This window comes from Ischnura elegans, chromosome X (assembly GCF_921293095.1).
Source record: "Ischnura elegans chromosome X, ioIscEleg1.1, whole genome shotgun sequence".
In the NCBI taxonomy this organism is placed as follows: Eukaryota; Metazoa; Arthropoda; class Insecta; order Odonata; family Coenagrionidae; genus Ischnura; species Ischnura elegans.
Window position 1 is genome coordinate 27,196,058 of NC_060259.1, and position 20,899 is coordinate 27,216,956.

Genomic DNA, 20,899 nt, shown 5'->3' on the forward strand with positions numbered 1-20,899 from the left:
CTTTGAGTTTTACAAACTATGTAATTGATAATTTTTGCATGCTACTTTACACATGGTGTCTTAATCAATTTAAAAATTTTCATTGTGCTGTCATTTCCAAAAATATGAATATGCCATCATTCCTCATGATTTAATGGGGGTAAAAACCTGGAAGAACTTTAGCAGGTTGGCACACAAGAAATAGGGGTTGATGGAGAGCCAATGAGGATGGGTGTGTATGCGACAAGGCTGGAAAATAATTTAGTAAAACAGCAGGAAGAACCCAGTAGAAGGAATGCACCAATGAACTTAAGAATACACCAGTATATGCTGTGTGGTATTACATTTTCGGGTTCTAGTCTTGAAGACCCTACCTTTCTCTTAAGATTTATATTTGATGATACATTCTTCTGAGAAAATAGTATGATCAAGTTAGCTTAGTTCGATTGTGGTTGGTGAGAATGAGATCGGCTATCTCACTGCTCTGTTTCAGAAACCAGCTATCTGTAGGAATGCAAGTATACTCATGTTATCACCGCTAAAAAGATCGAGGTCAGGAAAAGAAAGCTCTTAATTAATCCAGAAAGCAATCTAAAATAACTGACGATGTACCTAAATAATATATTATCATTTGATTTATATTAATTATGAAAATTAAATGATATTCAAGTGAAAGTTCTGATTATCCGTGTTTTCTAATTATACGTGCCCCCTCTCCCCATGATTAGCCTGGATAATCGGGAGTATGCTGTATGCATATTTATGTGTAATGTGCATGTTATGTCTAAAACAACAGCTTTTGCCAGTGCAGTGATTGGTTGTGAGATGGATCACAAAGGCCTAAAATAGTTTATTATTTGAAATGTTCATTTCTAAGAAATACATTTTTGAGGCAAAGTGTAAAGCGTGAACAATTTTGCGTTAATCATCAGTGGCACGCCCACCTAATTCTCATATTCATCCCACTTCTTGTTTTCACCAGGCAGGAAATGTATGACTCCCAATCTTTGTACCGATCTTTAACCAGTATGTTAACACAGACGACAGATTTTTCATCCACCCCTTACCACTGGGTTACTCTCTTTTGCAAATCCCCAACCGTCAAAATGTAGCCATCTATGCAAAGGTTACGTAAATCTTTGCTCAATTTTTAACTTTTGTGTGACTCATTACAATTTAAAGAGTATTTCAATTAATTGCAGTGAGTTAACGATTATAAGAGACAAAATGCAAAATGAGTAAAGGAACTGAAAAAAATTAGGGGTGAAGTGTCTTGCAATCTAGACCTGATCGAAAATCCTTTATCTTCAAAGCAGCACATGTTTTCCAAAGGTCACAACAGCTACTTTCACTGCATAATACCTAAAATAGAAACAACAGTGAAAACCAAGGAAAGTACATATACAGTATATGCACGCAACCTTCACATCCAACTTAGTCCAACATAAATTGAAACAGAATTATCAATTTGCAATAATGAAGTAAATTTTACCTTTGAGTGCATTTATATTGATGCATAAATGAAATATTTGTGGTGCTTTACAACGAAAGGATTGAGGGAAACTAAATTTCCTTGAGAATCAGGAGTCGACAAGAGCAGATAAAATATAACGTTAAGTGTATCTCTTTTTTGTGATTAGGTTTTCTCCTTTGCCCTCCTCATTAACCCAGGTAATAGTGAGTGTACTGTCTTAATTACCCTATGATATTGTTCAAATGCTATGCCAGTATGTATTGCATGCTAAATTACAGAACTGCTTATTCAGTATTTCAAAAACTGCTTCTGAATTGTTGCCTACCTAGTTAGTATATTTTTTATTCTAATGGAATGATCTACTCTGTTGTAAGGAATAAAAATCATTATGTTTTTTATAGACTACTCCAACATTGATATGCAATTTGTATTGCTTGGCAACCAACCCTGAAGTCCAAGAGAGAGCTTTCAAAGAAGTTTCATCAGTTTATAATGGAGGGCCAGTAACTATAGACATGATAAATAAGATGCCATATTTAAAGGCTGTCATCAAGGAAACATTCCGGTTAGTTAATCATAATTAAAATATTTTGATAGAGTTTATGTCAAATGTTGTACTTCATCATAATTTCTTTGTTGCAGTGTTTATCCAAATGGAACTGAAATATCTAGGATTGTGCACAAAGATCTGATTCTAAATGGATACTTGTTACCAGCTGGGGTGAGTTTTCAATGTACATAACTGATGTTTTGTTAACCATTGCAGATCCCTGGGATAGTGTGTTACAGTGGACTCTCGTTATTACGAAGTTTGCGGGACCGAAAACCTGGGGTTCGTAATAACGAAGTTCGTATGAACGTTTCTTTTAAGTGTCGTCGAAAAAAATAACAATATATATTATACACGATTATATTACGCGCAAAGAAATTAAAACAAGAAAATCCGTTTCAGTTTCTTAATAGAAGAATGTGGCATGGCGCAATCCAGGGTTTATATTTTCCCGAGTGTAGTAAGTCCTCTATATACGTACTAGATGCTTTCCGAGACCTTGTTAGTAAGTTAATAAACCTGCAGTTCGCCCGCCGATAGTTGTCCAATGACAGGCAGAACGGTCTAGTTCGAGGTAGGGTGCAACGTTGCTAGGTAAGAAAGCGAAACCCCTACGTCACATGTAAACAAAAGGGTTCTGTAAAGGAAGGAACGACAAGCGTGAAGGACCCAAAAGAAGAATCGTTTGTTTTGTTGATTTGAAGAAAGGGCTTGTTTTGGTTGTTCAGGCTTATTTCGATGCTCCATATGCACGAGACAACATTGTATGACTAGGTGAATGTTTGAGGTGCGTTTGGGGACAGCAATTGGCTACAAACTGTGCTGGCGCAGGGTTTTCCGCCCCTCAATTTGTGCTGAGATTGGATAATTCTTGCCGGCCGTACTGTATGCAAGGAATCGAGGAGTATGGTTATCCTTCAGAATGAAACACTGCATCACAATTGTGCGCTAACTCACGATTTTGACGAACTGAACTAGCTGGGCATGCGACGCAGCCGTAGCCGAAAATAATCTTTCTCCGCGGTAAGGAGGGACGGGCGAAATGCTGAACAGTTCCTAACTCTTCACCGGATTCAATGATACTTTATTCAGATGTTGCCTGAAGTGCGAGTTCCTCTACGCCACACCGCTAAAGGCACTAAATTTGAAATTTTTCAATGCTTGTATCTCTGAAAGTTCGTGAATCGAATGTGCGTAGGAAGAGGACTAACTGTACATCCAGTTAACGTGCGGTTATGAGTGGGTAACCGTAATTCCACAGGAATGAAGCTTATTATTGTTGCCTGTACATATACTGAAGAAAGAACCATAATTAACGCTCTCAGGCACAGTACTCGAGGAGAACTTAAACCTGGTATAATTATTTAAACTTAGCGTAGTGTATACCCACCTAAATGTCGTTGCTTATTCGTTGAACTTCGTAATAAAGTTCATTTCATAACTGCCGGGACCAAGTGTGGGGTTCGTAATTTCGTTATAATGAAAATTTCGTAATAAAGTTTCCTTTACTATAGATTGTATAGGCCTAATGGGGAAAGAAACACTCCAATGGCCGTAACAAGGGACCTCGTCACAGGTATAAACAAAACACTGTGTGGTATGCTGGAATGGGAAAATTCGCAGCAGTGACCAACCCCAGCCTCTCAACTGGAAACCCTTTACTAACACACGATCAACAGCGTAGAAACCTTCGCGAGGGTTTTGGGGGTCCTCGCTAAGGCTGCTTATGTTGAAACCAATCACTCGCTTAACTATGAAGGAACCTTCGTGAGGGTTTTGGGGGGCCTCGCTAAGGTTGCTGAAGTTAAGGAAACACACACACACACGATCACACAAACAACACTTACTCCGTGGGTTATACTCCGGGAGAATATGCTCAAAACTGAGTGATGGAACTGCCTCCTGGACGGGAGAAGCGTACTGGTTTCGGAATCCAAGATTCCCTTCTCAACGCAACTGAGGTTAAAGCTTCACTTCAACAAGGTTGAGTGATGAAAAAACAATAGACACCGCTGAAATATATGAAGAAGAGAGTGAGGGGGAGGGGAATGGTTGTGGTGTTGAGGGTGGAAGATGAGAGGGGGAAATTGTGGTTGGACGTAAGGTATGGGGGGGGGCTGAGGAGGAGGGGAAGAGTTAACGGACGGGGGTAAAGAAGGGGGGGGGGGGGGAAGGGGGAAAGGGAAGGTTTAACTTGGACGGAGGGTGGAATGGAGCAGGCAAAGGGTAGGGAATGAATGCGCCGAGTTGAATGCACCTCGTAATGGGGTCTGAACCATTACAATACGTAGCACAGAAAGCAAATAAAAGCCCGTTCCTCCGTTCACTTTAACAGAGCATCCGTTAAAAGTATTTCTAACTTTTTAACTACAAGCGAACTTTTAGTTCATCCGCTATATCTACTTAAAATTAAGTAACAACTTTTGATGCATGGAAATAGTTAATGAAAATATCATCATCGTATGCGAACGGATTACCTACACGTATCCCGTATCCTCCTTCTTTCCAGATGAAATCGGCGTCTTTATTTTATATATCTAGCCAATGCCCGTTGAGTCCGTATATGTGCTCCCCCGCAATATTAATATATTTCTTGAAACAATCGCTATATAATCGGTGACACTCCGTAAATTTCTTCTATAACTCCGTAGGCGAGCAATGTTATTTCGTATGGCCCGAGTTATGACCGCCTCCTAGGCAGGCCATAGTATTACGGCCTTTAGGCCATAGCTACCGCCCGACTTATGGCCTTTCGCTCAGAGTAGAATCGCTCGAAGCCATACGTATGTCTCGAGGCCGTAGTTATGGTCGATTTCGACTTATGGCCCGGCCATACCATTAGTGGAATAACCCTGCTGACCTGCAATATCTAAATACATTGCATTTAAGTCAAAATTTTCTTAACACATTGGTGGGAAACAGACCAGCGAAATACCAGTGGATTTCTGATGCCAAGGGTGACAGCGACTGATTTGTTAGGCATGGTTTGTGATAAAACTGGTAGCACCACAGTACTTAAATACAGAATAAAATTAATTGTACGTTCATTTGCAATGATATTTCAATGCATGATGTACCAATATTGCATGAAGCCGATAAAATGGAATTTTGAACTAAAACACCATGGAGGGCAAAGTGTTAGAGAACAGGACAAGATGGAATATGCTATATGTACTTATATTATGACATGTTTTCAGACCCATTGCAACTTGAACCAGAGTGTTCAGTATAAGTCTAAAAAATACTTCAAAGATCCAGAGAAGTTCTGGCCAGATAGGTGGCTGAGAGGTGAATCGAGTGGAAACATTCATCCTTATTTGCTCATCCCATTTGGAATTAAGGCAAGAACCTGCGCAGGTAATATTGTCACAGCCTTTATTATTTTATGAGTTTTTAATATTTGATAATTGCATTTGTTGAGTACTGTTTACCAATTGAACAAAATATGATTAAAGCATTGACTGTGAATCCTTGGTAATATTTTTGTTACCAATGAAGTGCATCTACACCTGAATGTCTCCTTGGCTGTTGCTGAATCAACCTTAGTAGCAGCAGGGGTTGTCCCGTGGGAAATGATAGCTTTTAATTTATATTGCAAATGAATTATTAGAATTGTATTATTCCAAAGCAGTGTGATATGAAAATCACTTGCCATGTTGGTTGCTTGACAATTATTGCATGCTTAGTTCAAATGAATTTGATGGTGGGGAATGTGACTTGGGTAATTCTTAGTACATACATAGTTGTTGAATTGTATCATAACATTGTATACGTTTTCTCTTCATTTACTCTCAGAGTCTGAATGCCCATTGGAGATTTCTTCCTTACTTGTGTATGTTAATATGTTCCATGCACAGTTTTCTTCAAATCCATGTTGCATCTATGCCTTTATTATAGTTTACAAAAGAGCAATAGATGCAATTTTAGTGTTTGATGATTTATTACTTGAATTTTATTGGATTTTAATTCTCGCTTTGAAACACAAATGACTTAAATTTTTTTTGCAAATTTATTTTTTATGAGAAACGTGGAAATCCTTAAATGCTAGAATTAGAGCAGTGCACGAACCAAATGCTGCCAAAGTTGAATTAAATATGAGTTGAAATGAAAGTTGGAATTTTTTCATCAACATTTAATTATGTTACTATGTTTGGCAATTTTAGAAAATATAATATCAATATCTATTATGATGATGATTCTTATTTAATCCGACGTAAACACTCTTTAAGTAACATCAAATCATGAAAAGCAGTTCAGTAATAAATTTTGTTTTACATTCAATGAAGATTACTAATTATTGATTTAAGATTTATCCTGTAGATTGGATGCAAAAATTCTCTTGGGCTTTATACGATGTGATACAGTAGAACTCCATTATATTGGGTACTGCGTAGCAAGGATAGCTATTCGTTAGGGTAGGGGGAGGATTTCCCCAACTTTTCCATGTGGATCCACCCGTAATGAGCTCTCACATTTGCCCTAGCGTTATAACAAGTTCATTTTGCTGCAGATTTTGTCTAGGATATATGACTCTCACAATAACCCCATGGTAAACTTCGACCGGAGGATGGTTGTAAGCTTATTTCAGATGAATTTCATCAAGGTAAGGCATAATTGTTGAAAATAAATTAAATCTAATTGTCTCCTCCATAATTTACTGAAATCATTGTCCAGTATGTGCCTATATGACTTATTTCCATGCCTACTGACAACTGAAAAGCTAGATTCAGATGAAAACCATCATGCACCTCAGTATCTAGCACATTGTAGTGCTGTTCCTCAAAGAATTACATGATGCTTCTTTGGCAATCTACATTTTAAGATGCTATCAAGCCATCTTCCACCAGCCCTCAATCAAATAGTGTATGGCAAATGCCACCACCATCTCCCTCCCTGCCACCATCTTCCTTTTGGCCATCATCTGTCTCCTTGCCACCACAGATGCTGAGGGCGAGCTTGTCAGCTTGCTCAGCCTCTACAATCTCGTGACTGCCCCTTATGGCACCATGCCAGACAGTCTCCATGTGGTTTTATATATTTTTTTCCTGGAAGGAGTAATTTTGTGGATTGACCAAATGATACACCATTGAATTTTTTTATTCAACAATGAATGAGTGAATTGCACAAAATTCTACTAGTAGAAACTGTATTCACCCATGTGTCTAGATGTTTCTAAATTCTGCCTTTCCTCTGCTCTGTTAATACTCTAAGAATTCACCGTGGGGAAAAAGGAGAAAGAGAAGATCATGGGCAATGAAAGAAGTGAACCCTGTAGAAACCCGGACAAAGTGAACCGTATTAACATGTTGCGTACCGGGGTATTTAAATTCCTAGGAACGCCGATTCTGGGAAATATGAGCCTATCAGGGCGTAATGCCTTTGGTTTAAACATGGTTAAAAAGCTAATGTTTAGAATATAACTTTACCTAATCAAATGTTATGATGCATCAATTCATTATGAATAACGAACAACAACTGTAAACGTACTAACGAATACGTATTGTACGCTTTAAAATTATTTATGTTGACGAGCCTAAATGACGAGAATCTTCGTCATCCGTCCGGAACGTTCGGGAAAAAAATGACGAGAATTCTCGCTATCCGTACGCAATGTGTTAAAAGTGGGCAAAGATATAATTCGAAAAACTTGGAGAAGTAAATTTTCTGAAGGACTAATTCCAGTAGTTCCCAATGCTCCTGCATTCAAGTGCCTATGAGCTTTGTGTTAATTCTTTTCCACCACTGTAATACATACGTTTAGGCCATGCAGTTAGTCTATTCATACACCTGACTTTTCTTTGCCACAAACATAATGAGGATTTTACTCTTGGTGCCAATCATTCCAGTTTCTTGCGTCCGTCTGAGAACTTATCCCTAAAAATGAGGGATGGTTGGATCGGATACCTTGGATCCAAATATCCGCAGATATTGCCCTTCATCGGATACATTGGATCCAAAGTCGCGGAAGACATCGGATCTGGATCCGAAATTTTTGATAATAGCTTCAGTGAATGCAACGTGCAATAAGGGTGGAAAGAGTTCTGATTCTATCTTCGAATGTGCCGTCGCATGCGATTCTTGTCCTACTCATGTTTGAAAGCTCTCGCAGAGGTTACGTAGGAGAATTTCAGCCGTGTAAAGTAAAAATGGCAAAATACGACTGGCACATAGTGTGACTCTTCCTAAGAGATTGAACAATCATCGGAGGAATCTCAGCAACAGGAATTTGAAAATGCATTTGGATCCGAAAATATCCAATCCGAAAGATTCGGCTCCGAAAATCAAGGATCCGATCCGAATCCGTATCCGATAAAAATCCTTAATCCGTCCATTCCTACTAAAAAATGCAGATATATATCCACTTCATGCTAAATATACTGTCAGGAGAAGTTAGTGCATCCATGGAATTGTATTATAATTCTACTGTATTTGTGATGGAGGAGCTGAAGTGTCAGATGGGAGAAAAATGTGGTGAAATGCTAAAATAATTTTTGAAAGCATTCTGAATTTCTATCTGAATATCTCTGAATTTTATTTTAGAATATCTCTGAATTTTATTTTAGTAATTCTATGGTAGATATATCTACTTTTAAAAAATAGGAGTTTCAGCTCTTTCTCAAATTGGTTGTTGGAGAAAATTTTACTAACAACTAGATGGCCCGGTGAACTTTGTATCACCTTTGTGTCTATCTATGCATGCATAAATCAATTGCAGTTAGTTCCTCTCGCTAAAACTTGAAAATGTCTTAACCGATTTGGCTAATTTTGGCCATAAAACCGGGTAATGAAGGAGATTACCCAGTGGAGTACCCAAAAAGCCTTCACTACCAGCATACTCCTGGAAGGCATCAGATCTTTTCTGCAAAAATTTTATGCTCGTCCAGTAATTCAACCATGTATATTTTTTTCGGTATTTCAAAATACAAAGATGACGAAGACATTTGAAAACAACTGTCATATTTTTTAATGTTGGCTGAGAAAGGTTTACAATTATTTCCCAATCCAAAAACTAATGAATGTAACGCATCTAGTGGTGGCACCAATTGCAGTAATTTTACTTCTCCACCAGCACAACATAATCCAGTAGATTCACCACTGTATCTTAATAATAATTTTACCTTATATAATTTATTATAATAGCCTTACAATATTAACAAATGATTTTCATTTCCCCAACTGCTACTGATTTATCAGAACAATAATCTGCAACCCGATCGAAGTTGAATGCTTCTCGTTCCAGGATCCTAGGAGCACTGGGTCTTAGTCAATTAATTTCTTTGTGTCATGCCCCCTGTTGAGTTTGATTTTCACGAACGTGTTGCATTCTAAGTTTACCCACTCCATCTTCAGTCACTCCATGAAGCATTTCTGCCACACCAATACGGCTATTATTATTTTTATCTGTCTCATCTGTCTATTTGTACGTTAACACATAAGATAGCTCGTCACACATTTTATTAATATTCAAAGATGTAAGCTTGGGCGTCATCTCCTAAGCATTGTAAATAATCATAGGAAAGAAAGTTCTCGTGAACTTAGTGGTAAATAGTGTCATGATATCACACTGTAGAAATGCCTGACTTTCTTAACATAAACAATAAATGGTTATTGAGGAAATTAGCCAAGAGTAAGTGAAGAATGATTTCCCGCACTAAATTTGTGAATAAATAGTGACAAATTAACTTTTTAACAACTGAATATTAGGATATAAATTGTGAATGAACTCAGAGAGAGATATCAAACTACATTAACAATACTGACAGTCGTCAAGGGGATAGTAAGCCAAAAACGCTAACATTTCAGAATTTTTATGAATTCTTTTCAAAATTCCTCCTAAATGGCGTGGACAAAGAAAATTGATTGCCGGAATAAGAACATGTATGTGTTTTTATTTGTAATGATATATTACTAATTTAAATGTGCAAAAGAAAAAGGCCTGTAGGCATCAATGACAAAATTTACATGCATTTCCTATGGAAATGGGTCAGGGCCCACTCCAGGACCTCATGGGCCCTGCAGAATTATATTCCCACCGTTTAAACCTTCCCTGAACTTTTACGAACATTTTAAAACCAAAATTAGCAAAATTGGTCCAGCAGTTCCAGTTTTAGCAAGACTAACACACAGCAATTCATTTTTATTATATAGATTTGTAAACCATAAAAGTTAACAATATATGTAGGTATACAGTATTGGTATTGAATCAATTTATTTGAAATTAAGTGTCTAATGCAAATTCTCAGCTTGAAATTGAGACAAAAAGCATGAATCTACAATTGGTTGGAGAGATATAAGGACGTCTATATTTAAGGAACTACTTGGTAAACTTTAAAAATTAATACAAACATGAATGGAACAAAAAAAATTTATTTGCAAAATGGGTTATTTAGTGTGAGGTGGATGTTTACACGCACAGGAATTGTGTCTGAGACCCTACATGTGAAACATTTAATTTATTGAAATGGAATGACCCATATGTATTCATATTTACCTGTCCAACTAACCTGTGGTATTAACTTGGCAAAAGGAGATTTTTTCATTATTTTCACTCTAAAAAATATGAAAGTGAGAGCTAGTTTGTTTTTCCTTTGACCCGTACTAGAGAAAATGAGGTTGATGAAAATAAATAAAACTTGCTAATTTCTTTTAGGAATTTTAACAATAACCTGGGTTATGTTATTATAAAAATTCATTTGTGAAATTCACTAGTTTCATTTATTTTCATCATAGAAAATTTTCACAAAAATCACCCCTTACACCATTGGATTTGTTAGAAAATGAGGTGCACTGTAGTTGAATTGAGTTTCATAATTGTTCATTAGTTCTACTCCTTAGCAAAATCTGTAATTCTGAGTTTATATACATAGCATGATTCTCATCCTGCAGCATGAAATTGATCTCTTTTGGTTGACTACATGAACCCATGGTTTAATTTATCCAATATAGGCCGCCGATTTGCTGAGCAAGACCTAATTGTCACCTTGGCACTCATTTTATACAACTTCAGACTTAAGTGCCACCTGAATCGTCCTCTGGAACAATATTACAACGTACTTCTCTTCCCAGAAGACTCATTGAAGATACATTTCATAAGTCGTGGATGAAGAAATGCCAGAATTCTGATATAGTCACTTTTAAGGCTAAATGCATTTATTCCAATGGGAGTGTGTATTAAATGTGCCTTAAACCATCAAGTGAACTGTGAATGGAAATGAAATTTGCATAATAAATCATTGTGAATAATGGAAAGGTTTAATTGTTATGTAAGCCATATTGTTTCCATAATTTTTCTACATTTCATTGTAAATGTAGAATAACGGGTCCAATACATTATGGTGGTGAATGACCTCCTGATTTTTTATATCTTTGGGAAAATACAGTTGGATTCATAATTATTGCTATTAATTAAGTGGCACTTATCAAGTAAAGATTCAGAAATGACGTTCACGCATTTTTTATATTCTTTGAGGGAGAGAATTTGAATTGAATTCATGTATCCACAATATTGTACTTACTAATCGTGTCATCAAAGAGGACTAGTTGTAATATATGTCGTGTTAACTGTCAAGGTCTTTTCTATCGTGCATTTGATATTAAATGAAATAGCACAACTTAATTTTGCTTGCATTTGTAAATCCTCCAATCTTTAAAAAATATCATCATGCCAACAAAGCCGCTCAAAATATCTTTGCCTCATCAAAACTCAAGTGCTGTTGTCTCTTTATTGAGTTATAGTAAGTACTTTCTGTAAATTAGTTCCTGGCCCCACGAATCTCATAGTTTGCTAAATATCTGCAGAAATGATACTCTTCTTACACCTGGATTGTCCAGGACCTCAATTTTTCTTTATACAGAAAAACCTCTATGAAGTGAACCTCTTTACATCAAAAACCTCCTTACTTCATACCACCCCTATGGTCCCGTCAGATTTACATGTAAATTTATCGGCAAACCTCTTTGTAGTGAACCTCTTGATATCGTAAAACTTCCACTTATCATACCGAGGAGATACCCCTGAGACAGCCTAACTACCTCCGCAAATTGTACCAAGACAATTAGAGGCCACTAATGCAGCCTCAATTACATACATGATAGTAATAATAATGGAATGACATTTTCAGCAATAAAGGTTTCACTCTTATTTTTTTCTTATACACCTGTAACCCATTAGTGCATAGCGTCCGATATATCGGACGTGTGCATGTCTCACATAAATACTTCTCTAGTCGATAATTCAATGAGTCAACTAAAATATTAGCAGGAGGGTGAAGACAGACATCCATTTGAACTTAATACAGTATTAAAATGTAGTGCAAGTCAACTGGAGCCCATAACAAAATAAAATACGTCCGATATATGGAACGCTATGCACTAATGGGTTAATATGCTGTAATTTTCACATTAATCATTAGTTGTGGCCATTTTTCCATATGAGAGCATACCTAACAGTAAATAAGAAAAATGGTATCCAACTATCCCAATCATTTTAAATGACTGTTGAATTAAAAGAGATCACATTGTTTTCTCTCAAATCATGGTAAAAAACCATGCGATAGCGCTCGCTTTCTGTTATTAATAAATATATTCACTAATGCATGCATGTTCGTTTAAACACATAAACATAGTGGTTTTAAAGACAGTAGTGCCTTTTATTTCCGAAGGATATGAAAAAATGATGCCTATCACTGAAACCTCTCTATAGTGAACCTCCATACATCAAATTGCCCAAATTTTGGTCCCCTCCGTTACGATGTAAAGAGGTTTTACTGTATATTTTAAAGTGTTGTAATTTAGTTCTATACAAAGTACATGTGCGTTATACATTTTGAATGACTGAAACTCTTGATGGTTCTATATTTTAGTAAGCTTTTAAATTTTAGATAAATTCTCTATTTGGTATGAGTATCAAATGTAATCAAATACATATACGCTTATTTAATATTAACAATTTCCAATTCTTGGAAAGATAATCATGTAAAATTTAATGTGAAGTGTGCCATTTATTGTGAATTCTTTGAGTTATCTATATAAGTTAAACTTTTGTGAGACAAGAATTGGTGGAATAAAGTTTTTGTTAAATTAATCTCTTTCTATCCAGCTGCCTCTATTTGAAGAGGGCTAGTGGCCTGAAATTAAGGTCGCTGTCTCGATGTGATAATCCTCAGAAAACAATAAGTATACTGAGCTATACTGATTCATATCAAGAATTGAGTTAGAATTACATATGTACATATTTATGAAACTCAGTGATTTTTGTGTTGTAGCGAGGATCGAGGATTTCCCCTGTTTATACCATCTCTTTTGGCTTATATACCTCATCCTATATCATTTGAACCATTTTAGCTGACATATGATCTGGTTTTTTCTCGGCGAATGTTTCTTATAAATATTTCTCGGGTTTCTAGCCGAGTGAGTGAGTTTCTCACTCGGCTAGAAACCCGAGAAATATTTATAAGACATTTTAGCTGACGTTCGTTTTTAACTGTGCCAAGGCTAGTTCCCTGGGGTCTTTTATTTCTCAACATTTTTTGTAAGAATAATGGAAAGGAAAAATTTTAAGATTATAAGACACTCCCCAGGCATTCCATTTATGCTTTTTATCTTGTTAAGGTTTCCTTGGGCATAGTTGAATGTTCTGCAAAATGGCTTTCATAGCATTTTGTGGGTGTTGGTTGAGCAATGCAAATGCGAGATAAGGGTTCACATTGTATTCATGGGTATTTTACGGATGCTTAGCGATAAGATTCCTTTAGGCATTGCCTGCCCTATCAATAAGCTTTTATGCAACCTCGTCACTGGGAACCATCCCAATAAACCACATTGAGGCATAAGCCATGTGGTGCCAAGTATGTTACTGACCCTGGAGATAAATTTAGGAAAATTAATCTAATGAAAGGTAATTTCTAGGACCAGGCAATATAAACATGGCAGTCAATCATTCCTTCGTATTGTACTTGCTTTGTTCATGTATTTTCCCTGATTACACTGTAAAGTTCTCTTTCCCGAGGTACCTGGTTTATTATTTCCTCATGTTGATTGATGCATTATAATAACTGGTGAAGTGTGAATAAAGAATTTGTTTTGATTTGGCAAAAGATGTCCTACTGAGAAGAGATATTGGCTCTTGATCTAGGTATTTGCGAAATGGTTTTGGAACAAGTCTTACTCCATAAGTATGGAAACCAGCAATAGATGAGGACTTGTGGCAAAAGTCTTTGAGTCAACCTTAAACAATGCCATCATGAGCAATCCTGAAAATAAATGCCACCAGGATTAAAAATTATGTCATACAACCAAGCTATTTTGTGGGTTAAACACTGGCACAAATGGCACTGAATTTAATCGCCTTTATTGAAGTCCTTCAACTTTTTTCAGACCGAATGTTCTCTTCCCTCCACGACCAACTTCTCCTCAACATAAGGCATCGAAACTTGAACAGAAACCCACAGAAAACATCATGCACCTCAACTGACACTCGACTGATGTACTCCTTAAGCACATATGGTCACAGAAATGGTCAAGAATTACGAAATTTAAATGCCTTCTAAATGAGACCATGGAATGACAACAATAAAGCATTTGGGAGCCTTTCATTTGGCCCTACCAAAACGCATAAAAGGAAGTGTTTGAAGAGAGCTCTTTAATGTGGAAGAAACATCCATTTGAGGATTTCCCTCTGCATTTGGTAAATCTGAGGTACACCTAGCAGGGTATGATGAAAGCTTTCAGAAGGTGTTTACTTGAGAATATTCCAGGAGTTTGCATTGCTCTATGAAGCTCAATAATCATCAGAACGCTCTGGGAATGTCCATCAAATGCTTTTCTACCCATTTTCTTTCAACGTAAAATTGCCTGGGATGAATTTTATGAAATCGTAAGGTCTATATTACTACTATCTACTCCAATTTGGTAGGAAGGAAGTAGTGCAAGCATCCACTGATGTGATGAAATAAGTCACATCAAAGATCTACTATCTGTATGTTTCTAAACTAAACTACTGTACCATATATTTACCAATGTCATTGTAGTTATATGTAATGTTATAAAGCATTCTAGTGGATAAGTTAGGAAAATATTGAGCATTTGGTGAGTTACCAAAGCTTGTATCCCCTCTCAAGTTGGACGTATCTGTTCATTTAATGGTCTAGTCCTATTCATTTTATGAAAAAATCCAATTCTCTTCCTTTTCCATCCTCAATAACCAAACATTCTTCCCTCTAACATGGATTTAAACGCACTCTTCCCACTCAATACTCCCTCTATCAAAACTTTCTGTTTCCTCCATGTCTCATGTAGAAGTTTTCTCTCGACACCAACCATGTCTAGCACCTTTTTGTTCCTATTCCTCTCGCTACACTTCACCTTCCTCATTCTTCTCCATGCCTATATCTTGATTGCCTCCAGCCTTTTATCATCCTCTTTCCTCAGCCTCCACTGTGAATCGCTTCAGTCCAGATAAGGCTCTTCACTAGCCTTATCATCGGCTTAACCTTATTCATGAACATTTCCCTTGCCTGACTGATTCTCTGTTTTATATTATTGCTGCTGTTTCCATTTTTATCTTATTTATTGCACAAATAGTTGAACTGTTGCAATAGCATTAAGGTACAAATATTTCTTGTGGTGCCCTGTTGACTTCATTAGAGAGACTTATATATTTGTCAATTTATTTTTTCTCTGAATAAAGTATTTAAGTAATGGATAGTAGTATTAAATTAGCCAGTTTTTACAATGTGTTTAAAATCACAATGCATTTATCTATTTGAACACGGTAGAATATATTTGTGCACCAATCTTTAACGTAGTGTCCATAAGTTAGCAAACATGTTGGTCACTCCATGTCAACTCAGCCAATGACGTTAGCTAGGACTTGGCTTTGAGAGGGATGGTTCATATTGAATAGTGCATGAAATTTTTGTAAACAACATGAATTTATTTTAGACAAACATGGCTACATTAAGTGTTTGTTATAAAAAGTCTTATACAGTGGAGAACCTCAAATCCGGAATCCAGAAAACTGGAAAACCAGAAACCCGGAATGCTTGAAAATTCCTCTGTGTAGTGTTTCGACTTGCCACCTTGTGGCACCACTCTCTGAGCCTTGTCCTGGGGCACGTAGGAAGTTAGCATACACTATGAACATATGCAAACAACCTAGGCAGAAACACGGAGGGATCTTAAATATCAAGCACAAGAGCCTGAACGCATTTATAAATTAATCAATTAACAAAATATAGAAGCATTTGCACAGATTTACAGTCCGACTAAGGAAGTATTGATAGATATCGAAACGTCTGCTAGCAAATGCTATCAACGAAAGCTATTTAGCATGAAGAAAAAGATATATTTATTGCTCATTCTCATCCAGTTATAAGCATGTATAGTGTTTGCTGCAGAAGCTATGGCCGTGATTTGACGACTTATTCGACAAGTTTTTTGCCTCCTTCAATGTAGTGTACTTGAATCCATCAAAGGTGATGACTTCTTCTAGGGGTCTAATCATTTTAAAGGAAAGTTATATATATTAAATTGAAATATGCTAGAAAGCTTACGCTAATTAATGTTAAAAATCCCTTTCATGTGTAATTCTGAGTTAAGGTTTTATTGTATTAAAATTCTCAAAAAAAAGTACCACTTTCTCTGCAAGGTGAAAACCAGAAATCCTAAAGCCCTTTGGTACCAAGCTTTCTGTATTTGAGGTCCTCACCTGTACAGTTTTTTCCCCTCTAAAATGAAGGCAAGCTATCATGATAGATAGGCAAAACGAGGGTTTTTTGGGGGAGGTTTCTTTTCCGGTCATCTCCATCTTAGTTACACCACTGAATTCAGCCAATTTTTGGGGTCATAATGCTGACCAACTCAGATTTTTATTTTTATTTTCCACAGGTAATTAAATTTGTAGCCTATCCTCAGGGGGTCAAGAATGAATAGATACAGATGTTGCAATGGTGAATCTGTACATGTATTTATAATCCAACCTGCCTGGAGCATCTGGGCAAACTATTACCTGAATGGAATGGAAAATAGATGCATTGGTGTGGTGGAGGTATGATTCATTTTTGACCAATTCAGGAAATTGTATTTTCATGGGTGAATATAATGCATTGCTACATTGGCCCCGGAGACCAAAGTTGCCACTAATGCCTAAGTCATTTACATCACTATTACAAGTTTAAGAGTCAAAAAAGTACATTGACGAAAAACTTAAATTGCTCATTATTATTTTTAGAAAAGGTAATTAAAATTAATTTTATTTACAATAATTAATGGAGGATAACCTAGTTCCATACCTAAATTAATATACTCTATTAATACTGGTTATTTTTAATTATTATTGTAAATTAATAGTAATAAGCTATTACATACTTATAAACTGAGGTGAATTTTGAAAAATATTTCAGTCTTTCAACATCAAATTAAAGTTACCGTCTCCACCTCTGATCTGCATTTGTATATGATTCTATCTAGCTTTGTCAAAATTCACTACATGCCAGCTTTTCTAACGTGTGTTTTATGCAAACTTTAACCCTTTTTGTGCGGCGGGTCAATATATCGTCTTTTGCCGCTGGGGCAAAAAGTGCTCTTGGACTCTTCTGTCTCGTGTCTTACAAACCAAAACACAAAGCAGAGACAATTCAGACGTAGCATAGGGAAAGGAAGACTTATTTTCAGTGGAGACAACTTAATTGATTTAATTATAACTCTTGTATAAAATATTCATTAGACAGAAACATAAATTTACCTTTTGCAAATGGGAGATATAGTCTATTTTAAGGCTTTGATGAAGAGATTAATAGAAATTGTCTGCTGCAGCATTAAACACTGTAATGTTTTTCAATTAATGCTGAAAAATTGCTTATTATTTTAGTAAAATAGTTGTTCTATTGAAAAATGTTATGTAATTTTTTGGTAATAGATAAGGGTGGAAAAGATGCTCTAACTCATGTTCAGAAAGTGATGTAGAAATATTTTTGCAAGTATCCAAAATGCCCTGATCATTTGCTGAAAATCTACGAGGAGAGGTCTAACAAAGGAGCTAATGGTATGAAGTTATAGTCGATACAACTGTATAATGAACTCCACATAAAACCATGCTTAAGTCAAAATAGCTAGAAACTATCAAAAGTAATACGTATACACTACTTGTACGTGTACACTACTTATGATAAATCCTGAAAAGCATATTAATATCTCATAGAAAATAAACTTTTATAGGCATTTAAAATTTTTTTCTTATACACATGAGTGTTATGCACATAATCTCAATATATTTTTGTTGGTGTGCCCATGGGCAGCGGTTAGAGTTATGTTGGGGGCGATCAATCCTGCAAGGGGTTGAGGGACTATGTAATACCCTCCGTGAAAGTAAGGGGAGTAAGCTTATTTGTTTCATTTTAATTGTTATTAGAGCCCATAAAATTGGCATTCTTGCTGGATGCATACAACCATTTCTTTCAAATAAAATGCAAAAATAATTTAAATAACAGCTTACCTTCATACCTTGATGATGGACTATTTATCCAGTAGAAAGTGGAACAGTGAACGTTTTTGTTGTACCTGTGAAGAAGACGTGGTATGAATCATTTATAACTTATCCTTTTAATGTAGGAGATTGATTTATGGCTACCAAGATTTTTGTTCTGGTATTTGGAATCATACATGCACTGCTGTGTCATATTATTTGCATCTTGAATGATCTCATCTCCTCATAGGAAGTTGAAATTGAAGCTGTGAAGATGATTAGAGTCAGAGGCTATCATTTTTACGTAAAGAGGCTCACATTGCACAAGAAAATAGGGTCAAGCTGGGTTCAAAGTTCCTTGATAAGACCCTTCAGTAATAGGAATGGGTCAGTGGGTTGAAAAAATCTAATGGGTCATAGAATGCATTTGTATGGTGCTTCAGTCAGCTGTTTGATGTTCTATAGTGCTCTTCTTGGCCTAGCATTGTCCATGCATGAAGGATTGGCATCGAGTAGGTAAATATATCCAGGTCTAACTGCAGTCCATTGTCAGTTATACAGTTCTTTTTTCCCTTCATGTGATAATTTTCCTGCATTCATTTATGCTTGTAGTTCTTGTAGTGCACTTTTTTATATTTGAATGTCACAGATGAAAACCTATAAAATATTAACATACTTTTCAAGTTTATTTAAGAGTATTATATTCCTTCAAGGTTATTTTAATTTTTTGTGGCTATTTTTCCCAAAATATGGTTTTAAGCAGAATTCATTAAAACCCTGCCTCTGTCGAATCAATTTTTACTAATATATAGTCCTTTCTCTAGAGCTCTTGTGTTAATAGAAGATTTTTAGCTTATTCTCTGGGCATCATAGATATTTTGGAATATATTTCCATATCAATTGTTGAGCAGATGCTAGTTATGTTCCCATTTGAGTTTACGATGATTGAGATTGTGATAATGCATATCAAATATTTCTAGCTGTATAACATGGACACATTCTTGGCAGCCATACTTGGCATTAACTTAAATAATTACTCATGGAAAATGTTGTTGACTATTTGATATAATCATAAATTTTTGGGGCATTTATTTTTTGTATTCAGTCATTTAGAGGATTTATTTTCTAGTAAAAATTATGCCAGTTGTTTTAATTTGTATACTTATTGCGTAATGATTTTTCGAATTTCGGGGGCACAGCTTGCGTAACAGACTTGTGGAAAAATTAATCGGTATTTTTATTTTAATTGGTGAATAATTTATAATAGAACAGGTAATCATCCAAAGAAACTTCGCTAAGTATGGTTGGAAATAAAATTTTCTTTTCAATAAATACTGTTTTGTCAAGCCAGTTATCAGCTTAAGGTATCAGTGATTTCCTTTAGAAGTTTTAGCGTTGACCTGTATTTTTGCCATTTTTTTGCCAGTGTTTTCTTTGAATTATTTTTAATTATTAGCTGAAGTTACCTAGCTAATAAATTTTATCAATATGTTTATGAACATTATGGGAAAATATTTAAGAACAAGATTACTTATTCTATCATGAGATTTCCTGTAAACATTACTTCATCGTATGAATAAAAGGGAATGTTTTTTGTATGGCTAACCTATTTATAGCATTCTAATGTTTTAATTAGCCACAGTAATATTGCCAATGTGATTTTATTTCCAAATCGATATTCTCGGAATGAATATTTGCCTCAAAATTTGGAAATAACTACGATAAACAAGAAATTTGTCATTATTTTTATCAGAGAGAGGTTGTAATATTAAGTAAAGGGGATATCATATGTGATAAATATTGATATTTATGCCTCAATGTAGTTACCCGTTATATGCCAGTTTTTCATTGATAAGATGAGTTAATGCTCTTTGTCCCAAAACATCCATATTGTGGATAAATACAGAAATCGCTACATAGTTCTACCTTTTATCTCTTTCTCCTGCCAATAATTCTTTGAAGACATGTTTTCTAGTCAGTGCCATGGAGTTATTGGCAGCAAATTGTTGAGGAAAGTCAAAAGCTGGGGAATTGTGTTGATTGCACAAATGTCAGTCCTAAACTGTGAGAAAATTGAAATTTCATTAAGGCGAAAGGTGATTGCCCCGTTTAATGATTTTTCTAGTTTGAGTGATGATTACGATACTATGGACATGAAACCTTTGCTAACATATAACATTGCATGCATTGCTCACTGCATTTTTTCTGTCCAGCTCATCAAAATTGACATAAATTGGAAATTGAAAGTTTTATATGTTTCAATTAATTGAATACATTACTTTTGGCAAAAAACAGTCACAACAAAAGAATTCTAGCCAAGCCAATAGTCCAATGCGAATTGTAAAACCAAGGTACATGCTGGTGTTAATTAATAAATCAAATAACAATAATGACCAAAACATGACCCGACGGCATCGCCAGCATCGAGTTGGGG

At 35.8% G+C, this 20,899-nt stretch overlaps 2 protein-coding genes and 1 long non-coding RNA gene across 7 annotated transcripts in view; 2 read left to right on the forward strand and 1 right to left on the reverse strand.

The window, feature by feature from the left end:
* LOC124171581 (probable cytochrome P450 CYP44) overlaps nt 1-17,048 on the forward strand; it is a 29,043-nt gene extending 11,995 nt beyond the window's left edge. The window contains exons 6-9 of one of the 2 annotated variants that reach the window (XM_046550763.1): nt 1,855-2,018; nt 2,096-2,174; nt 5,201-5,360; nt 16,890-17,048. In XM_046550763.1, the coding sequence (XP_046406719.1) occupies nt 1,855-2,018; nt 2,096-2,174; nt 5,201-5,360; nt 16,890-16,897 (411 nt within the window). In that variant the 3' untranslated portion in view covers nt 16,898-17,048. Of the gene's footprint in view, nt 1-1,854; nt 2,019-2,095; nt 2,175-5,200; nt 5,361-10,949; nt 11,880-16,889 lie in introns of those variants that run through there. The other variant, XM_046550762.1, reaches the window with a different exon arrangement.
* Nucleotides 1-18,747, reverse strand: part of LOC124171585 — a 42,120-nt gene extending 23,373 nt beyond the window's left edge. For both annotated transcript variants that reach the window (XR_006867855.1, XR_006867854.1), the window contains exons 1-3: nt 18,663-18,747; nt 18,496-18,560; nt 1,266-1,341 (exon numbers count right to left, since the gene is read on the reverse strand). This is a non-coding gene — a long non-coding RNA (uncharacterized LOC124171585). The remainder of the gene's footprint in view (nt 1-1,265; nt 1,342-18,495; nt 18,561-18,662) is intronic.
* Nucleotides 18,748-18,880: 133 nt separating this feature from the next.
* LOC124171580 (probable cytochrome P450 CYP44) overlaps nt 18,881-20,899 on the forward strand; it is a 36,898-nt gene continuing 34,879 nt past the window's right edge. The window contains exon 1 of one of the 3 annotated variants that reach the window (XM_046550759.1): nt 18,881-18,981. Coding sequence is in view for 1 of the 3 variants with exons in the window: in XM_046550761.1 (XP_046406717.1) it covers nt 18,960-18,981 (22 nt within the window). In the remaining 2 variants the exon portion in view is untranslated. The remainder of the gene's footprint in view (nt 18,982-20,899) is intronic. The other 2 variants (XM_046550760.1, XM_046550761.1) reach the window with 2 other exon arrangements.